At 29.8% G+C, this 15,794-nt stretch overlaps 1 protein-coding gene across 2 annotated transcripts; it reads left to right on the top strand.

Moving 5' to 3' along the window:
• The first annotated feature begins 4,506 nt into the window (after nucleotides 1-4,506).
• Nucleotides 4,507-11,041, top strand: LOC126847206 (alpha-tocopherol transfer protein-like). 2 transcript variants are annotated; one of them, XM_050587342.1, is made up of 7 exons: nucleotides 4,507-4,601; nucleotides 7,423-7,590; nucleotides 8,459-8,618; nucleotides 9,612-9,879; nucleotides 9,952-10,062; nucleotides 10,165-10,267; nucleotides 10,356-11,041. In XM_050587342.1, the coding sequence occupies exons 2-7, from the start codon at nucleotides 7,452-7,454 to the stop codon at nucleotides 10,505-10,507; spliced, it is 933 nt and encodes a 310-aa protein (XP_050443299.1). In that variant the 5' UTR covers nucleotides 4,507-4,601; nucleotides 7,423-7,451; the 3' UTR covers nucleotides 10,508-11,041. The 2 variants fall into 2 exon arrangements, with proteins under 2 accessions (XP_050443299.1, XP_050443298.1); XM_050587341.1 differs by lacking the exon at nucleotides 4,507-4,601 and having other exon boundaries at nucleotides 7,304-7,590.
• The last annotated feature ends 4,753 nt before the right edge of the window (nucleotides 11,042-15,794 follow it).

The following is a 15,794-nucleotide window of genomic DNA, read 5'->3' as shown; positions in this document are numbered from 1 at the left end:
ATTTTGCAAAATTAACAAAGATAATCAGGGTATAAATCGTAGGCTTTGAATTATTAACGTACGCTACCTACTTAGCTTTACAGACCACATAGCTATTTATTATGTTGAGCTGGGTTGTACTGGTCTCTGGTTTAGATTATGCCAAATCAGTAATTTTCCTATTGTATGAGAACTCTCAAAGCAATACTCAGCTTCGCTTTTATTTGTTCATTTTTTTTTTAAGTATGACGTATTAATGTGAACTGCTGCTCAGAAAAATGACCTCGATATTTTCTCTGAGTTTTGGCAATCTTCATAATAGAACATGCAAACAATAATCTGTGTGTGCGCATATAATTATCGCAAATTATGTATTAACATTAGGTTAGACATTAGGTTCAATAAAATATTATGTGACATGCTCGTTCGACATTTTACCGCATTATACGTTTTGCAAAGATTTTAATTTTGTTTTACTCATTAGATCTACTAAAATTTTACTAATACTTTATACTTTATATTACAATACATCATATTATATTAAGCTATGGTTAGGCGCAATAAACACATGTCAATGATACATGACACATTACCAAATAAGGATATAAATATAACGCGTGCAAAAGACAATAGTATATTAGGCTATAGGACCGTCGCCATTTAAATTGGAGGCGTTCACTGTATTTTACCTTTAAATTTGTTTTTTTTTCTATTATCCAAAATTATTTGTTAAATTTATTTAAACGAAGTACAAATTACCAGTTTTACCAAGTTCCAGAGGTTCAGACATTTTAACTGATGTAACATAAGAAATAACTAGAAAATATGAAGAATTGTTGTTCAAAAGCAATGACTTGACGGAATCGTCTTCATGTAAATTGTAACCAATACTACGTCATAGGAAACCTATTTGAACATAATCATGTCCCTGGTATTAGTTGAAATGAAAGAAGCAGTTAATGAAATGAAAGAGTACCTATGCTCAATCATTTTCCATGCCATAGCATTTATTTGTGCGTTGGTAAGTACACCTGCGATCAATTGGCTACCAATTGCGTATAACGATTTGAAGTCATACCCTAATAAATTATACATTTCAATATACATGTTCACAAAAAAACTTACACAAAGGTGATGGTTTTGTCAAGTTTTGCATAAAATTTCATGATTTTAATAGTCGAGTAAAATTGAATTAGATAATACATGGTTAAGTGTAACTTCTAATTAAAGCGTCAATGGTGAAAAAGACGGCACTTATTATGATACTAAATCATTGTCGGTCACTTATTTGGTAACTTGTGGTAATTTAGATATAAAACTAATAAATTATAATTTAGGTATAAAATTATTAAATTATAATTTAGGACAAAACTAACGTTCGTTATTTCAAATCTTATTTGTTAATCAGTACTTATATTTTGTTTTTTTAAATTATTATTTTAGGAAACGAAATCATTTTTAGAATTCAGGTGAGTAACATGTAAAACGAGCTATTTAAATAATTGAATATCGCACGTGTATTAAAAAAGTGACACAAGTAAAAAACAAACGCATTTTTTAGTTATTCTTATGGTAAGACTTAGGTAAGTAGTCTTCGATATTCACAATAATTATATTAAATCATTTTTCCCAAGCGCCTATACAATTTGGCGAAATGAATAGTCATGTAAATGCTTATTGTTGAGTTTACTTAACAGTTTTTCGCAATTTTCTCAAAACATTATTAATTGTTGACTTTTATCACTCGTGTCGCTTTTAAAACACATGTGCGATATGGATTAAGTTAAAAAATTCAAGAGCTCTATGGTAACCATGAAAACAAAAATATATACAATTAGACAAGCTGATAATATTACGCATAAAGTAACTTTAATATTGGTTTATTTTATAAGTTAATCGTATTAAATATGCCTATGTTTACTGAGACATGATAGATTTGTGTGGTGACTAGACAGGTAAGATTGTAGAAATATCCGAATTCAAAATGTTTTCATCTGGTGCTGTTAAATACCAGTAGTCCCTATAGTAATGGAATGACAATTGATAACATCTTATACGATTAAAATACATACATATTATGCAAGATTAAAACAGCTTATTAAACAAAACAAAAAAAACCATGTCGAATAAATAGTTTTATCATTAGTCAATCATAATAAACTATATATATTTTTTAAACAATTGCGACACATTGAAATAAATGTAAAGAAATTTAATAAATTAATTATCGAAGAATAAAATTTTTGGCATGTTTTCCGCCACAACAGCATTTCGCGTATCTGACGAACTTACTTGTCCAGCCTTGTATTTTTCTTCAATACTATTTGGTAAGACAGCTGTGGTTCTAATAACCTGCTAAATGCATTTGAATAACACGGCTAAACAATTTAATAATTAAATATCTTATTACAAAAAAAAATTGTTATTATTTGCAAGTGTCATTAAGAATTATTTACACATTCAGTTCCCATCGGGGTACAGTTTTTATATTTTTATAATTTTTGCAGAAGCCGTTGAAGAAAATGTAAATTTCTATGAGAAGTTTGGTAATTGTTTGCCTACCTCACGTGGACAGACGAGCACAATCCGGCTTTTTACACATATTATTGTGTGTTTCTGGACTTTTGCCGACATCAGTTTTTTGATTCAATTGCACATTTCAACTCGGTCGACACGTCCAAAAATAATAATCGCATAAATGACGAATAACAAAACAGCAGTCGGACACCACATTGTAATTATTAGTTTTTATAATTGGTTTTTTTTAAAGACACAACAGCAAAAAATACAAAATAGTAAATGCAAATATTTTGTACATAATTGTAACGGTTTGTATGGATATATTGACAATAATAATAATAATAATAAATAATTATAATACTATAATGTACCTATATGTACGTACAGGCTAGCGTAAATCATTTGTTTTTATCAAACATGTGTGTTTTTTTTAAAATTGAATTTAAGTGTATTTTTAAAGTTGTAACTTATATAAATTATAAAAAATAGCTACCATGTCAATCAACGTTTTACTAGTCATTTTTGCACACAACTCAACAAAAAAGCTACTTCAAAAGAGAATTTAATCCTAGACAAAAAGCAATTATTATTAATAATAAAAAATTAGAAATTTTGTACTCCGCTTAGTTCAACTTCACTGTTGTGACTGGCAAATATTTTGCAAGGCCAAATATTTTAGCTTCGATGTGAAAATTATGTGACATTTTTTATTGTGGGTCAGAATTTCTATTATAGACATTTTTACTCAATCAGCAACTCAACTTTAACTTGATTAAATATATATGTTTTTATTTGAGTTGGGTACTTTGGGGGTAAAAGTTGAACACCTCCACCTATATAGTTAAATAAAATTCCCCAACAGTTTATGATTTGACGGATTATCCGGGTTTTCGAATTTTAATTTTTTTGCATCCAAGTTAAATACTAAAATTCTTGCTTGAATTATTATTATACAGGTGATCTATCTGATGTAAGACACTCGTTTTCTCGGAAAATATAAATATTTTGAAAATTATTTTTTTATATACAAAATATACATATATATACATATATATATATATATATATATATATAATTTTCAATACTTTGAAATATATTTATCTTTATCACTTACACGTAAAATTTGACTGTTGATTGTGTGACAAAGCAACCTAGCAATTTACTACATTCAAAGTGTACAATTTTGGCTTAACGAAAACTTACTCGAAAAAATGATCAAAAAGGAATACACGTGTATAACTCCAAGAAGACAACGTTATAATATATAGATAATTATACGCAGTTATTTGGAACATCATTTCTATAATATTTAGGACCAACCGTGCCTAACCATAATTCTACACTGGATGTACTTAGTGCGGCGCGGCGTCTTCTAAAATAATTTTCAATTGTTGTAATAAGTTTATGTGATTATATTGAAACCGCATTTTTTTTAAAAATTTTTTTGGCGAATGTTAATTGTAATAATATCTTATTGAAACCACTGTAGAAATAATTTAAAAAAATAAAAAACTGAATGTGTGACTCAAAGGGTCAACGTCTAAGAAATCAAAGAATTTTGACTATGCTTTTTTATAAACTCTAACTAATACTATGACGTGAAATGTGCAACATAACACTATAATCATTGACTACTTTAAGGCAATCAGCTAATACTATACATGTTATTTTTCAAATGTGGGTCAAATCACCATGGTATTGGTGTCAAGTTTATAAGCGTGTGTACAAGTGTTTGAAACTTGCTGAATTCTCGCTCCTTCGGTGGCCCTAGTTCCTTTATAACATCATATACATATACAAAAAAAACATATATATATATATATATATTTTATATTATTGTTTGTGAGGTTCCTATTGAATTATTTTGGCTATAGTCTTCGTCAATTGCCTAATCCTTATTATACAATAGTTAATAAGCCACGATATTCCATTACGTATCCTGATGCGTTGTCCCCACAAGAAAAGTGAAAGGCGATTCGTCGCCTCCTACCTAATCTTCGGTTCGTCATAACGTCGGAGCTGAACTCACATGGTGCGCACATTGGCATACCTTGTACAGTACAACTCAGGATCGCGGCCTACACGTTAAAAACAAAACAAAGGTAAATACTCGACAATTGATATTATATTATTGTATTAGTTTAACATTTATTTGGCGTAGAATAGCTTTTTTTTTTTTTACAAGCTAGTAAGGCGGACACCGTTGTGGATAACTACTATTCGACTTGCGTTTGACTTTGTTTCTTTACCAGAATAGTAGAGTTGATAATCTCCTGTTCAGCTTTTATTTTCGAACACATCTACACGCATCACGTGACGGCACATTGAACATTTTGCCGGATTTCTTAAGGATTTTCTTTTGGGGGAGGTATGTCGCGTTTTAGGTTGAGCTCGGATTTCTGACCACGGTCCATGCGATTGGAGTGACGGTCCGAGCTGCTTCGGGAGTTCCACATTTTGTATTTCATCATTTCTTATAGTATGACGCAAGGATGTAATAAGGAATCCAACGGAACCGTCCGTGTCAGTAAAAAACTGTTTATATTGTATTTTAAACGTGTCGGGATCGAGGTCGTAATACGATTACGGTCTGTTCGGGGAAAGTCGACACGAGAATTCTTCAAATTCGCCTCTGAACTTGATAATATAGTTTTTCATCTAAAGAGCAATTTTCCAGTGTATTTAAATGGGAGAATCGCTCGTTTCTTCCCCCCGGCCTTTATAAAAATATGTTTATTAAATTTCATCCCCAAACGGGCTTACGCGTTCATCGAACGTATAATATATTGAAAAATTAACTTTTTGTTTGTTTGGCTAATTTCGATTTCTATTATGTACTTAAAATGTATACAAGATCATCATGAACAAACTTGGATATATTTGTTTTTAGACATGTTATATTATTAACAAACAGTTAGTTACTGTTTCATATTTTTACATTATAGGTTCATTTGCTTTACATGTATTATGTGTACACTAGACAGTAGACTGAATGACATAAGTCGTAATGGAGTGGTTGCTGGGTATAGTTATTTGAAGTAGTAAGAGTCTAGTAAGATATGTTTGGTTATTTTTAAAATTTAAATGTGCTAGTGTAAGTCATGATTCCTAACATACCACAGAACATTAGTGATGATACGAAGGTTTATTGACTGGTAAAACTGTGTTAAATTTTTGGTAGCATCCCCCACTGCCCACAAAAGAAATGTACCAATCAATTTTATTTTGTTGAGAGTTTAACGATAATCGAATGGAATTACATTTTTTAACATAAGCATTTAAGTTATTTTTAACATTTAGTTAAGGATTTTTTTTTAATTACTTGTTCGCTTTTTGACACCTAAATCTTCTGAACTAGATTAGTAATATTTACATTTATTTAGATGCCGAAAATGGGTTGTTTAATTTTTAAACCACTTTAAGACAATATATCTCTTAAAATTCGCTCGAAAGAAAGTTAAAACTGGTAGCGTTTAGCTACCGTCCATCGATGCAATGGTCTTTTTATAGCCATTTTCCTACTAACTATTAAGACTAATAATCGGCAAAGCAATGTTGACAAGAACACTATACGTGGCAATTGCTTCATTAACTTATGTAGTACGATGCGTCAATATAAATTATACTCATAAAACTATATTATGTACAAAAATATATTGCAAGCAATCAAAACGACCGTACTCCGCACGAACAAAATCATTATTCTTAGGTATTACAACATTGTTTCTTTTTTTTTTTTTACAAATAATGATGTGATAAAGTGGTATTTTGTATTTGAAAAAAAAATGAAAGTCGGCGTACAGTATTTTACAGAATAAGACGTAGGTACCTGTTGATGCGTATGACTCATTTTATACTTTTCCTTTTTAACGCTCCGGAACTCGCTTTGAACATTCATAATCGTAACTATACCTACATAATATAGTTTGCATTATGACCCGTCTTTTGATTTAGGAATTTGAGTTTATTTTCTGATGCAAGAATTGCTACCGCTTTTTTTGTTTTTAACGGCGAGTCGTTTCTTTTCAGGAAGTACATATTTTGACGTTTCTATTATTTGTTACTGTTTATGACTTACAATTATTATGATACTAAGCGTGAACGGATTTGTTCAAACCCGACATTGAACGATGATTGTGATTTTAGCCCACATCAAACGTGTGTAATTCCCGTCCTTGGGCTTTGCCAATATATACACAAGACGGTTCTTCTTCCGTCACGAGCGTTCGCCGACGCTGCTATTAATATATATATATATAAATATATAATATGTTTATCCAACGTCCTCGCGCGGTTCTTTTTTGCTACTCAAGACGAATGCCCACCATCGTCATCTTGTTAATGTAATTATTGTTGTGGTCATCGTTAAAACAAAACATAAACGTCCCAAGACAAACATACTCGTACTCTCCTCTTCGCGTCAGAGTGGGCTCCTACGCGGAAGGACATTGGCTATATTATTATGTTTGTTTTAATATTATTGTCTTCAAGGTCGCTATGGCCAATAATTGACAAAAGAATGATGAGAGCAATGTAAACGTCGTAAAAGCTCGGCGGCATTGTTTTTAGATGATTTCGACGACCCGACCGAGGTAATACCCTATGGTCGACACATCACCGCCGTTCTGAAGGTCGACCGGGGACTTTTTGGTCTTGACGTTGCCCAATAATGATAATATGTGCGCCACCGAGTTTTTGTAGTCGTTATGCAACCTAGATTATTGTCCGCGTGCACATAACACGGCGGCGAGCCCACCGAGTTCCTTATGATATTAAAGACTTTCTCTTCTAAGGCAGAAAACGATAGCCGATTGCCGCCGCGTAGTGTATCGGTCGTCCCGCACATGCATCTAACAACACTCTCGCATAAACGCTATTTGGTGTTGTTTAATAAAATATACGTTTTGTTTTTTGTGTTCCAAGCCTTTTTGTAGCCGACAACCGAAATCAAAATGACTCTCGTCCAACCAACGCCGGAGATGCAGTTGCACATTCGTTCAGAGCTCAACGAAGACGTGGCCACCAGAGAAAAGGATTTGGAACACATCAAAGAATGGTTGCGCATGCAACCGCACTTACCGCAGTTCCAAGGTAGGTACTTAAGCAAAATAATGTTCGTACCTATGGTATAGCATATTGTCCTGTACAGCGTTGCTAGACGGTTAACAACAACCGTAGAAAGTAAATGTTGCGTTAAACCGAAAACGAACGAATCGTATTGTACTGCGTACAAATGCATATTATGGTTAATCACTACTTAGAAGTTGTAAAACATTTATGATACAATTATTTGGAAATCGTTAATGACCTCGATAAAAAAGAACAAACTAATAGTTTAATGGTACAGTAATAATTATAATAATACAGCACAAGAATTTTACTCGATGTAATAAAAAAAATTTGAAAAACGTGATTTTATTGATTTATATCGTGGGTTGTTCTCGAACAAGGTTAATTTTCGAATATGTGAAGGGTATTAAGGGGGGGGGAGAGCAATATTACCCAACAGTCATCACTGGGTCTAAATTTCGTAAATCTTCAACAAATAAATATTGATTGAAAATAATTATTCCACCCTTGGTAAATAGTTATAAGTGTGCAAAATTATTGACAAAAAAAAGTATTATTTTATTACATAAATTGTTACAAAATAGTAAAGGAGGCCTTCACCCATAAATTCATTATTTAAAGGAAGGCCAGACATAATTTTTACATACCATTATCTAAATGCCAATTCCAAGTTGTACCATTTATTTTTGTTTTGTATTCTGACTCTTTTCCCGTTTTTTTCGCTTATCCAGACATCTAGTATTTAAAATATATAATTATAATTATTGTACAATATACTATACTGTACTGTATTTATTATTTGAGGCACTGTTGTCACACAACTACCTACGTTTTGAATACACAGTATTTCAATAGAAATGAAATTAATATTTCATGTTTTACATTTTAGATGACGCTCGTATTATGACATTCCTCAGGGGATGTAAGTTTTCCCTGGAAAAAACTAAGAGGAAATTAGATATGTACTTCACAATGAGAGCTGCTGTACCTGAATTTTTCAGCAACCGAGACCCTACCTTACCGGAAATTAAGGAGGTCATGCGAGTTGTGTAAGTATTAATCATAATCCTTTCGATAAATGTTTTATTTAATAACGATAACGGTCGACAGTCTGCAATAATTGGTAAAATTACATCAATCTGACATCGTAAATATAGTATAAATTAACAGAGGTCTTATATGGATTGAACGCTCCTTTTTTTTGGATTACACAATAGGTAGTTTTAATAATTCTGTTTTACAAAATTCTGATATTGTGCGACAAAAAAAAAAATCAAAAAAATCATGCAGGAATAACAAAACAATAACAGCATATAAAGCATAACTAAAATACATAAAAAAAAACAAATGACAAACCATTGAGTTTTGAAATGAAATGGTAATAATAAACGACATAGAATCATTTAAAAACAATAATTATCATATACTGTTAAATATGTAAGTAGAAATATTGAATAGTAAATTTAGGGAGTATACTCAAATATAATAACCATAAAAAATGTTATGAATAAAACTTGGATATTTGTGATTGTCAGGATCACATTTTGTATTGTAAAGAAGTAAAAACATTAGACCCTATGTATTGGTTATTTTATATTTTTATTAATTTCAATTTTTAAGGTGCTATAAATATTAAATTACTATTGTAGATGTCTAGAAAGAACCTCGGATGTTTGTTCAAATGAATATCCACAAAATAAATAATGTTAAATTATCAGACAAATGTAAAAGTCATAAGTTTATGGTTTGAAAATAACTATAAATTCTAATAAAATCGGTAAAAATAAATTTAAGTTAAAAAACTGTTATCGGAAACACTCCAATGTTGTTTAACGAAATGATGAGAAAATTGTTCCAAATAATATGTTAAAAAATAATTGTAAATATCTAGTAATAAAGTTGGAGGGAAAAAAATGGCTGAAGGGTCAATTGTCCATTACTAGCAGTCGTGATTAATTGATAGTAGAGCGTTATTATTATTAAAAGTATTTTAATACACACCTAATTACTAAATTATCCAATTACGAATTTTATTATTGTAGAAATGTGCCACCACTTCCGGGATTGACACCAAACGGACGTAGGGTTATTATCATGAACGGAATGGATTTGGACCAAATGTCAGCTAATGTGTCCGACGGTATGAAAGTGGTATTGATGATAGGGGATATCAGGTTGAAGGAAGAACACATCGGTGTGGCCGGTGACGTATATGTGCTGGATGCAAGTGTAGCTACACCAGCAAACTTTGCCACTCATTTTGCCAAGTTCACACCATCTTTGATCAAGAAATTCTTGATTTGCGTACAGGTATGGCAAACGGTTGTCAATGTCTTAAAACATATTATAATAGCATATTAAAGTATTTCTACCTTTTATTAGGAAGCGTACCCAGTGAAACTCAAGGAGGTTCACGTGATAAACGTATCGCCCATGGTCGACACTATAATTAACTTTGTAAAACCGTTTTTGAAAGAAAAAATTAGAAACAGGGTAAGTCAAGGCACAGTTGTTAAACTGTGATTGTTGAACGGTTCTATTAAATATTTTTAAAAATTAATTGCAATTGATTACATATTTTCGTTTCTTGTATAGATACATGTGCATTCATCGTTGGAATCGTTGAATAAATTTGTACCTAAGGAGATGATGCCAGAAGAGTACGGTGGACTCGCTGGACCTATGGCCGAAATCAACAGTGAGTTTTAAAGACATATTATGCATAACAATAATATTATATGTATATATTATGCACGACGTCTAACATCATACAAATTTATCAACAGAGCAATGGTACGAAAAATTAGTTACATACAGGGATTGGTTTAAGGAACAAGAAAAAATTAAAGCCGACGAATCTAGGCGTCCTGGTAAGCCGAAGACACACGACGACCTCTTTGGAATGGAAGGTTCCTTCAAACAATTGTCTATTGATTAGCTGATAACGGCTAACAAGTGAACAAGATGTTGTTTAATCAAATTCCTTTTTTTTTTTTTTATATATATATTATTAAAACTATATACTTGCTGTTAATACTACTATATACATATTGTTCATACGTAAGACTTTTTTTTTTTTGTTAACTGGGTGGTAGCCTAGGCCTATGTTATTTTTGTAAACTATACAATGTTCAATGATTTGTTATTTCACACAAATGACGACGAATTAATTTCAATTGTTTGCATTTTACAATGACACAACCTTTTTTTTTTTTGAAATCAATTACTCAAAGTCTGTGCAATAGATTATACTTGTTTAAGCTTATTGTCGCACCCTTACACTAACAATGTACATCCAGATATGCATAAAACTTTTGTAATTTATCTTGGTATTAAAAATTCACACATCATATACTGCACATATTGTAATCGATAATGGTCACAAAACGTAATATAAGCATATTTTTAAATTGTTTTTTATTATCACTTTTGGTTTTTTATAATAAAACTCAGCACTCGTGTACCAAGCAAACACTTATTTTGAAAAATATTTCAATACGCTTTCCTTTGGCTATTTTTAAACAAGAAACGTAGTTTTGCGTTGAAAATCTTGTCATTCTAAATAATGATCAGGAATACCGAAGCCCACGACTACTTTGAAAATTAAATGTAACGGTTATAAGGATTATCTAAGATGAACTAGTTTATAAATACATGATAAAATAATCATAACTACCAAACATTTCAGTCGACGATTGAAAATGATTTATTATGTTATTATTGATCATACAAAGTTTATATTTTCTTAAATAATATTAACGTTAAAGGTCATACTGGTAAAAAATTACAGTCTCAATGCCATGTTATTTGGACTAATGACTATGTTCTTTAATAACCACAAATGACTATACTAATATAATTTCAACACTATTATATCTTCGGCGGATCAATAGCCACGTGGTCAATACACGGAAGAATATGAATTTTAATTTACTTATTTGTTAGGCTTGTATTTTTTATAATCGTATTGTTCATTAATTCCACAAACATCATACTCTATAGAGTTTGTTTATCATAGGATAGCGTAAACTAGATTAGTATTTAAAAAATACAAACAATTATTGTTCAACATAAGCTTGTCACAAAACCATACAATGTATAATTATTGTTTAAACCATATAATTTAAAATGTTTGATTTTCTTATAATGAACCGAGTAAACCTAAAATTTCAAAATTGTAATTGTCTATCAATTAAAGTGACAATATTTTATCCAATGGTAAGATTTTAATTTTATGAGTTTATTTAAATACGAATTCAAATTAATTTAGGATAGAACAATACTTTAATGGTTTGAATGACAGTTAGTAATTTTGTTGGATTTATAAATTGGAAACTTATATTGTTTACGAGTTAATTATTCACACCGATAAGTCTCCCGTTATTCATATTTTAACTACACAATGTCTGTCAACTATGGACATTTTAGAGTAGACACCAATCTTGGTCGGTAAATTTATCGTTGTCGATTTATAATAATCATTTGAACAATTTATTATTAGTCTTAGCATTAAAAAATCATTAAAATGTATCAACAAATAATTCTTGACTTGTTCATAGTATAGTGCTGGAGTACACTAATCCTTTCATAGCTGTTTTATACTTATTGGCTTTTTAAAAAATGTCTTATTCTACAAAGTTATGGGTTATTATTTTTTGTTAATATAGTATTATATTAAATTAATTTATTTTATTTTATAAGAAATCATATAATATACGCCATATTATATTGATGTCACTTGTTCGTGTCCAGCGACAACCCTAAATAAATATGCTTAATCTTTTATACAAATATGTGTGTGTACTGTGTATATAATATATACATATATATATTATTTCTAGTAAAACAATACCATCTTTTTTTTAAGTTTTATTAGAATATGACATGAAAGGGGGGAACTTCCAGTTAGTTAATCTTTCTCACATTACTTCCCTTCTTGTATAACAATACTAGGTCTAGTATATCAATTACTGGTAAAATGGTACAAGGTTGAAGAGTTCCTATTAACGAAAAAAAATATATTCTAGTTTCTTCTTGGAATAAAACAATATATTTTAAACAATTAGAAGCCACGGTTTTGAACGGGTAATACAAATACAAGAATACCAGTAAATATACACAAACTGCTTACTTGTTCTGCAACCCGTGTAATTCATTACATCCAATAATCCATTTTTTTTAATGGAAAAATCTACTTTCTTTAGATAATCAATTTATATTACATATAACACATACATTCTTATGTACATTACATATAATTACTATATTAAATTGTATTTAATATAATATACATACTGATAAATAATAATAATATCATCATTATCACCTAACCTAATCGTGGTTGTCCCCGTGTATCTTTGTAATAACAAACTTTTTTTCAAACAGGTTGTTGACATACTACTGCCTATTTAGTGTACTGGCCGATCGTGATCCATCAATCTTAACTTATATTTTAATTATTATATTTAGTTAAACAAAACCGCGAATTTTTTTTTTAGATTTTGTAAACTAAAAGTTTCGGGTACCCTTATATAAATATATATATATTATTTCTACCCCTCTGAAGTGAAGTGAGATAGACTGTGCTGATTTTTTATTCTCTCCATTTTACATTGTTTGTTGCCATGTCTGTCTACTCTATACACTTATATAATACTAGCCAACGTGTTTACATAGGTTCCCGTTTGATTGTTAAATAAGTTATGAATAAAATAGTATTGAATTCTGTAGTTGAGAAATCACACAATATTATTTCTTCATCGCTTAAAACACGTTTTTCTCTTATAATCAGGCAACCGAGCAAAGACTAAGATAAATCTGACGGTTGTTCATTGTATTAAAAGACTCGTTAATGTATTGTTAGCGTACAGTGTTCTTTTAAAATATATTTTTCAATCTGTAATGAAAATGGAAGTATTAAAAAAATTATGTCGGTTGTTATCGTTAGAGCTTAGCTTTAAAGTATTCAGTAACTTTCTTTGTTATTACCAGATTGGGTCCTTTGACGTCTTTTAGAAAAATGATTAAATGTACATAAAGCATTGTACATGTGTACTGTGTTATGTCGTTTCTTAAGAAAACTGTCACGAAAACCGCAAGTAATATTCTTTGAAACGAGCTATGGTTTATTTTAAGAGTGTAATTAGGACAAGACTACCCTAGTTAATAGTGAATACTTGTCCGTTATTAAAATATTTATTATTTTATATTAAATATTAATTCGCAGAAGCATTAATAAAACCAATTGCTGCTTTAGTAAAACGTCGATCGAGTATTTTTGTACATGTTAGAGCTTACAAATGTTTGTTTGACGTGGATACAATTAATATTGTTTAATTAAATTTATAAACTTGATAAATAATTATCATTTTCCAAAATACTATTTTTTTTACAAACATTTTTATGTTTTACGTTTTTAGTATTTGATTTTTACACTTATTATCATATTGAGTTTTTTTGTAATGAAGGTTGTTAACCTTAGACATGAAGGTCATTGAAAATATTGTTTTATTTAAAATTTTTCTTCCGCTGGAAATACATTATGCATATGTGTAGTATTTTGTAGTTGAACATTTCAGATAAAACAATAGCCGAATGGAACCTCGTTCAGCATAATTCATCGGTGGAACAAAATGTACTTATATAGGGGTTCTACTTTCAAAATTTACTGATACGAAATTCACAGAAACCAATATTTTTTATAATGTAAGCTCAAAGTGATTAAAGTAGCTAAACAAATCTAAATCTGTTGTATTATTTGATGATTTTTTTATAATTTAATAGGATATTATTAAATCAAGTTGTTATATCATTTCGAAAAATCAATTATTATAACTAAACGTTTTTTATTCAAACCATTAAGTTTTTAAAATTATTTCAGTGAAAGAGAGTTAACGTCATCACTGACAAATAATTTGTTTATTTTAATTCTTGTTTTTCTTAATTGTCTTTTTATTCTCGTTATATAAATTGTATTATTTTATATAATATGTTACTTTCAATAAATATTATTAATGTTTTTTCTGTATAATTGCTTCGCGGAAACGCCTCCGGGATAGTTTCTTAAAACATTATTGCAAGCATCTAAGAAGATAAGTGATACCATTTAGATCAGTTTCGTTGTAAAAATGTAATGTTTATGAAAGAAATCTAAGAGTACATAATATTGTTATACTGTGTCTTTTTTTTTTATTTTTAATTAGTTGGTTGATTATTAATCATATACGTTCTGTGTCGTATAAAACGTGTGAATTAAAAAAAATGTTTTATGTAATGTCACATTCAATATACTTGTTCAATAGACCACCAAAAAGAAATGTCAGTATTGAATTCATTCAATTTTTAGTTAATTACCAAAGCAACAGAGCCATATTTACACTTTAGGACAGTATTAAGTTTTTAATTAACCACAAAGTCAAAATTCAAAACTGCCTTATTTTTGATTTGTGGCGTTCTTACGCTGAATAAAAACTAATTTTCGTGTGATTTGGTGTTGAGTAAACGAACATTTGTAGTGGTATTGCATTTCATAGCTCGAATTCAATACTGCTATGTTTCTGTTTATTATGGCGGTCATAAAAACAATTTGTGTATGCCATACAGCCACATCTTAAAATAAGGTGGACTTGTATTTACTTGAAAAATTGTGAATCGCCACAAACTATTTGGATTTAAAAGAGTATTTCATGATATTTTAAGCATGCGATTGTAAGTTTTTAGGTTTCAAATGCGTAGTTATAATATCTTAGTTTTTAACTTGAAATGACAAATCGCATTATGTTATAATTTTTATGTTGTGGCGGTCCTATTATTATTCGATTATTCGAATAATAAACTGTTTAAATAACTATTTGAATACATTGTGAAAAGATTATTTTAACCCTTCACTGCACAATGTTCCATGTATGGTACAATTATATTTACTGTTTATACCTGCTCATGCTATATATCTTTGATGCACAATGTTCCATATTTGGTACAATTCTTTAATTAGCGTTTTCCATGAAACCAAAACTCAAAAAAAAAATTATTTAAATTTTTTTAAGTAGTATTAAGTACATTTATAGCATATGGTTAAAAAAAAAATCATGCAGTTTAGGGTTAATAACATTTTATTCGAATAAACTGTGAAATAATTATTCGAATAACGTTTTATTCGGATCAATTTTTATTCGAACATACGAATGTGCACAACTCTGCCTATTTTAGATATTGTGCAATATTTT

The sequence above is a fragment of the Adelges cooleyi genome, unplaced genomic scaffold (genome assembly GCF_023614345.1).
Source record: "Adelges cooleyi isolate 19-005CV unplaced genomic scaffold, UGA_ACOO_1.1 ACOO_flye_CR_arks_rails_tigmint_CR_PRNA_9, whole genome shotgun sequence".
Classification (NCBI taxonomy): Eukaryota; Metazoa; Arthropoda; class Insecta; order Hemiptera; family Adelgidae; genus Adelges; species Adelges cooleyi.
This window is presented reverse-complemented; position numbering and strand designations above follow the sequence as displayed.

Bases quoted from the DNA above. Each gene is read 5' to 3' on its own strand.
- LOC126847206 (XM_050587342.1), top strand. From the start codon at position 7,452: ATGACTCTCGTCCAACCAACGCCGGAGATGCAGTTGCACATTCGTTCA. The intron at 8,619-9,611 runs GTAAGTATTAAT...TTATTATTGTAG, and splicing joins AAGGAGGTCATGCGAGTTGT to AAATGTGCCACCACTTCCGG. The intron at 9,880-9,951 runs GTATGGCAAACG...ACCTTTTATTAG, and splicing joins AATTCTTGATTTGCGTACAG to GAAGCGTACCCAGTGAAACT.